Source organism: Vigna unguiculata, chromosome 10 (genome assembly GCF_004118075.2).
Source record: "Vigna unguiculata cultivar IT97K-499-35 chromosome 10, ASM411807v1, whole genome shotgun sequence".
Lineage (NCBI taxonomy): Eukaryota > Viridiplantae > Streptophyta > Magnoliopsida > Fabales > Fabaceae > Vigna > Vigna unguiculata.
In genome coordinates, this window is record NC_040288.1 from 31,519,702 (window position 1) to 31,525,818 (window position 6,117).

The window sequence follows — 6,117 nt, forward strand, 5'->3', positions numbered from 1 at the left end:
TTGAAAATCTTTAAGAGCAAAGATATCTGATTTTTATTAAATTATATGATTAGTTTGTGCTATTATATGGCTTGGTGGTCCAAGTTTTCTGCTGGAAAGGTATACGTTTCTTTCAGAAAAGCTTTTCAATTTTACGGGGTGACTCCTATAACTTGTACACAGTGTTTACAAAACCGGGTGGGATAATCAACTGATTTTACCTGTGGCTTAGTTTCAGCTAATTGTTGACTCAGATGTAATTATGAAAGTAGTTTATATAAAATAAAAACTATGCATACATAATTATTAAACTCAATTAAGTAATAACTTATAGGTATTTTTTATATGCATGCAACAAGTTGTTGATGAGATGAGATCTTTAAGCTTTGTAAATATGTGGATTCCAATAACGGAAGTACATTATTTAAGTATGAGTGAAAATCTAATGGAGATCCAAGTCAGTATGAATATACGAAGATAATATCTGATATAAAGTATCGAATGGGTATGAATTGAAGTTTGACTTGTTGTAAATGTGTTATTATATAGATTTCTTAGCTCCTTACTTTTAGATTTTAAGATAATAATAATAATAATAAATATTTATGTTTGTTGATTTATTATCGATATATTATATTGGAGATATAATAGAACACAATTAAGTTATCAAACTTTATGTTTTATACGTTTATCAATTGATATGTTAATAGTAGTTGATTTCCTTAATGATATTTTGTGACTTTATTTTTCTAGTAGTTGTTAACTATAAAATGTTTTGAGATGAGTGTTTCTATTCTAAGCTTTTACTATTACTTTTTGAGTTAATTCTTTAAGTTTATATACACACTTTTCTAAGAAGTCTAACTTGGTATTAGGTCATTTAAATTTAGTACCAGCTTATCCTATTTCTAATCTCAACGCATATCTTTGAGTTTTTCACAAACGAGTTTTACACGTATTAAAATTTTGTTGATTGACATAAATATTAATATTTCTTCGCTGTATTTTTAATAGGTTCTTCTTGTATTTGAATTGTTTCTTAAATTTCATTGATCAAATCTAGTTTGGCCCTTGATCTTTCATCATCACTAGTGTTGTCAAATTGTTGTAGACGAGATGTTTCACTAATTTTGATCGAAATCATGACACATGTTCCGTATGTAAGTAAAAATGATGCTCCTTTTTCACATGATTGTGGTGTGTAATGATAGCTTCATAATATGCATGATATCTCCTCAACTTACAAATCTTTAGCTTGAACTAGCATATTTTTAAGCTTTTCAAATATGACTTTATTATAATTTTTTACTTTTGTACGAGTATATATATGTTTGACTGATAAGATTGATATTTGATTCTAGGTTACTCCAAAATCTGTTCAAAATATTTGAAGAAGTGTGTCAAATAAACTTTTTCCACGGTGGTGATAATCACAAAAGATAAAAGATATTGAAAAATAGTATTATTTTAATTATATTTATATCATTTTTTAATTTAAAAGTATAATACATATTACTATATTATTAAAAAGAGTGTTAAATAAATGTATTTTTAAGAAGAGTGTGAAACAAACTTTTTCATCTATAAACTCTTTGAAGGTAAAATGTGCATTTAAGTTGTGGATTTTAAGATTTGTGAGTTGAGTTGTGGTTTTCAATAACAAAAAAAAGGTCTAGCTAATGAATTTCATCTATGTAAAATACCAATCCATTATAAATTGAATGGGATTTTTGTGGAGACCATATTATATAGATTTTTAAAATATAAAGTATATATGATAATAATAATAATAAAATAATTATTCTTTCATTAACTCATTGTGATTGATGTTGTATTAAAAATATAATAAAAAGTAATCAAGTTATTGAAATTGATATTTTTTATATTACGAGTAACACAAATAATTGATTTATAAGAAATATAGTTAGACGATAAAAAAAAAAAGTGTCCAATTATAGTCCACATTATTTTAATGCATACGATATTACCAACTTTTAGGCCGGTCATACTAATACAAGAAAAATCATATTTACATTATTAGATAAATTATGGTTCTCGAAGTTTTAAACCGTTTTATTTACTTTATTAGATAAATAATATTTGTATTTTTTTTTATCGACAAAGAATTAAATTAAATTAATAATAGAGCACTTGGAGGGTGCTCTAACCTATTTACAAAAACATAAGAGAAAGATGGAGTGCATCTCTAAAACTTGTCAAAACAACTATAAAACTTTCACGTACAAAAGCTAAGACTCCCTAGACATTGGACATAAAATATATAACTTAGGGGTCTTCGAACAACATCTAAGCAATATTCTTGAAAAGGAAATAGAGCTTGAGTAGGCACCAACAACATACTATGCTATTACAATAATGTAACAGACAAATTAAAACTGGACTTTCAATGCAAGAGATATACCTTTCCAACGTCAAGCTGGGTAGGAATCTTAAGATTAGCCACCCAAATCGCACCTTCCCCGGCCAGTCTACTAGATTACACAGAAAGTGGAAACGAAACCAGGTATGCATGGTTCGTTGCGCTCCGGAGACTATGTTCTCTTGGTTGTTACAGAGTAACCAAAGAAGTGTGTATAATCACTGATGAAGAACTCATTGCTTTAGACATGGGAATCCCTTTCATGCTTACCTGACAACTTAAACATAGAAAACATCATATCATTGAGATTTTAAACACGCAATAGGAGCGAATAACCAGTCACTATATGAAAACTTTACCGAAGGAATTTTATGTTTCAACCAAGCCCAAGCGTTAACTTGAGCAAGACTAAAAGTCTCTTCAGTGTCAACTTTCTTTTGCTTAAAGATCACCTCATTCCTATGTCTCCAAATTTTCTCAACTATAGCCAACCACATTCCTTTTCACATTGTGTTTTGCCTAGTGTTCAAGCAACTCATATGAAAGTGTTGAAAGTGTATCCTAGCTTGGTTGTAATGCACTGAACTCACCCTTATCTAGCTATCACACATTTTCCACACCTTTTGAGACACTGTACAAGAGAAAAATAGGCGTGATGCACTCTCTTCACAATCTAGGCATAACTCACACAAAGAATGTTGTAATTGAACCCCTTTTACCAATAATTTATCCTTTGCCGATAACTTATCCAAGAGTAGCCTCCACCCAAATAACTATGCCTTTGGAATCACTCTTATATTCCATAACTCTGTGAACACCTTGTCGCTTTTCCCTTCGGAGCTACCCATCAACTTCATATATGCAGACCTTACAGTATATGCTCCTTCTGCGGTTTCCTTCCAACTCCAGATATCCAGATTCCCTTTCCTAAATACACGACTATTAATGAGCTTATAGAGTTGTGCTTCCATAGCTTGCTACTTGTAAAACGGTTTGGACATTTCAAATGCTCTATTAAATATATATCATTACTTGTTGATAAAAAAATTTAAATTAATTAAAAATAAAAAAAATTGAATAAAATGATAATATTACATATATTTAAAGACAAAAATAAGTAATATATAACATTAAGATTGAATTATATTTTAAGTTTCTGAAATTTGAAATAACTATGATTTTTGTTGTTCAAATTTTAACTTATTTAGTTCTTTAAAATGAAAAGAAAAATGATTTTAGTTAATTTGAAAAACTAAAATAAATCTTTTAGGATTTAAAATTAGGATAAGAGGTTTAATGTTTGTAGTAGCTCCTATAGATTAAATAAATTATTATTTTTTGTTTAAAATTTAAAAGAACTAAAATGAATCTTAAAATTTGAGCAACCAAAACTAAAATCTTGTCCTAAATTTAACACACTGAAAACATAATCAAACCAATAATTGTTATAAATTATTGGTTCTTCATAGTTTTCTACGTTTACTCTTTATATAAGATTTAACTATTTTTATCGATTCTAATATTTGAGTTGTATATTTTGAATTGCATTATATCTATAAATAGATTTTCTTAATAATAATATACGGAAAATTATATTCTTCATTCTTTTTTATTCTTTTTTTTTTCTCTAATATCATCTTTATATTTTATAATAATAATTAAGTTAACTACAAAATATATTTCAATTTTGGTAACTGACCGGAAAACACTTGAAGAATAAAAAATAACCACCTTATTACAGAATACAAGTTCATCAGAAAAGATGATTAACTTGTCTTCTTGCATGTAAAATCCAAATACACAGTCACCAATGAGAAATGCTTGGTCAATTTCATTCGAAAACCTCAACAGGTAGAAAGATAACAAAAAAATCGTAGGCCTGTGAAAGCGAAAGTTGGTAGCACATAGTAATGTGTTGATGATAACAACACTTCATGACTCTTCTACATCAGCCACCAATTAAGACCTTAATCAAACCCAAAACCTATGTTATCATCACTCTGTAATAGCTTTGTTAAAAGTCCTACTGTAAGAAATAATACCAATTTATTATTTTGAGACAATTTTATATGACTGAGTTAGACTTAAAGTTCACTTCTCAACGGTTCTATAATGGATGAAACAAAATGTTCAAGAAAGTTCGTTAGTATAAACTCTAACTTGACTCTAATACTATGTTAGAAGTGAGTTTTAAGCCTAACTCAATTTCACAAAACTGATTTGTAAGATGAGATTTGTAACTCAATTATATATTATGAATTAACCTTATTTCTCATCGACGTAGAACTTCCGACAAAATCACAAATTCTCTAAAGATAAAATCAGTTCCAACAAAATCACAAATTCTCTAAAGATAAAATTAGTTTATAAAGTTTAAAATATATAATTGAATACAACATCATCTTGCAAATCGATCTGAAGACAACCTCATCTTGCAATTTTGTAAGATTTACGGGGTTAAAACTTTTCAATCCTTATCTAATTCTGTATGTAGTTTAATCAACCACAGTTTTGTATCAGAAGACCCATGTTTTGTCTGAGAAAGGGTTCAGCCTTTTGCAAAGAGGCACCAGAGTTGAGACCTTGGAATAAAAGTTGGAGAAGTATTACAATTCAGAAAGTGACAAAAAGGGCATGTCATAAATAAAGTCACCCTACCCTACACTACACTACACTACACATGCTCAACAAAAATTCCTTTAGTCAACTCAACTATATATCACCACAGTTCTTATCCTCAATCTCTCTTTATCAACTATGTTGCAACCCTTCATCACTTTCTTCACCTTCCTTCATAGGAAGGCCAAATCCATGTTCAAGCATCCAAGAAGAATCAAAGAAACCCTAGCCAAGAGAAAATTCTCTTCATCTTCTTTCCTTGAGATGGAACTTTCCTCTCAGTTTCATCAAGTTTTCAAGCTGATTGACTCTAATGGGGATGGGAAGATCTCAGCCAGTGAGCTGAGTGAGGTGCTTGCATGCCTTGGATACAACAAGTGCAGTGCTGCAAAAGAAGCTGAATGCATGGTCAGAGTGTTGGACTTCAATGGAGATGGGTTTGTGGACTTGGATGAGTTCATGGTTGTTGTCATGAATGGCATGGAAAAGGAAGAAAAAGACGAAGAAGAAGAAGAAAAAATTGATGGTTATCTCATGGATGCTTTTCTTTTGTTTGATAGTGACAAAAATGGCCTCATTTCAGCGAAGGAACTGCACAGAGTTCTGTTGAATCTAGGGTGTGAAAATTGCAGCCTCAGAGAGTGTAAACGTATGATCAAAGGTGTTGATAAGAATGGAGATGGCTTTGTAGATTTTGAAGAATTTCGATGCATGATGCAAACTGGAGTTGCAAGTTAGAAGTGTTTGTGTTTCTGTGTTTGTTTTTTTTTTTTCTTTCTTTCTTACTTTTCTCAGAACACAAACATGTCTCAACTAATGTAATTAACATGATGGTTTTTTTTTTTTTTTTTCTGAAATAACATAGAAAAGTTGTAGATTACATGCATAGTGTTATGCTATGATGAAGAGTTTTGCTAAACTTAAAGGCCTGTTTTGTTTGTATTATTTGTTTTTTGTTTTGTTTGTTTAATTCATAGGAATGACAAATAGCAAGAAACAAGAGATTTACACGACACAAACTTCTTTCTTATCAAGTTTTGATTGAATAGTTTAGAAGACAATTATTTTATTCATCCATTTCAAATTGATAGACCTTTTAATATAAAAAAAAATTAAATTTATTGACTTATGAATTTATT

The 6,117-nt window shown here is 29.5% G+C and overlaps 1 protein-coding gene across 1 annotated transcript; it reads left to right on the forward strand.

Annotated features, from left to right (window-relative positions):
• The first annotated feature begins 4,894 nt into the window (after positions 1 to 4,894).
• LOC114167324 (probable calcium-binding protein CML23) lies at positions 4,895 to 5,829 on the forward strand. The gene has a single exon (XM_028052382.1). It carries the CDS (start codon positions 5,117 to 5,119, stop codon positions 5,714 to 5,716), a length of 600 nt encoding a protein of 199 aa, XP_027908183.1. The 5' UTR covers positions 4,895 to 5,116; the 3' UTR covers positions 5,717 to 5,829.
• Positions 5,830 to 6,117: the final 288 nt, after the last annotated feature.

Excerpts from the sequence above, each read along its gene's own strand:
- LOC114167324 (XM_028052382.1), top strand. The coding sequence starts at position 5,117 with ATGTTGCAACCCTTCATCACTTTCTTCACCTTCCTTCATAGGAAGGCC.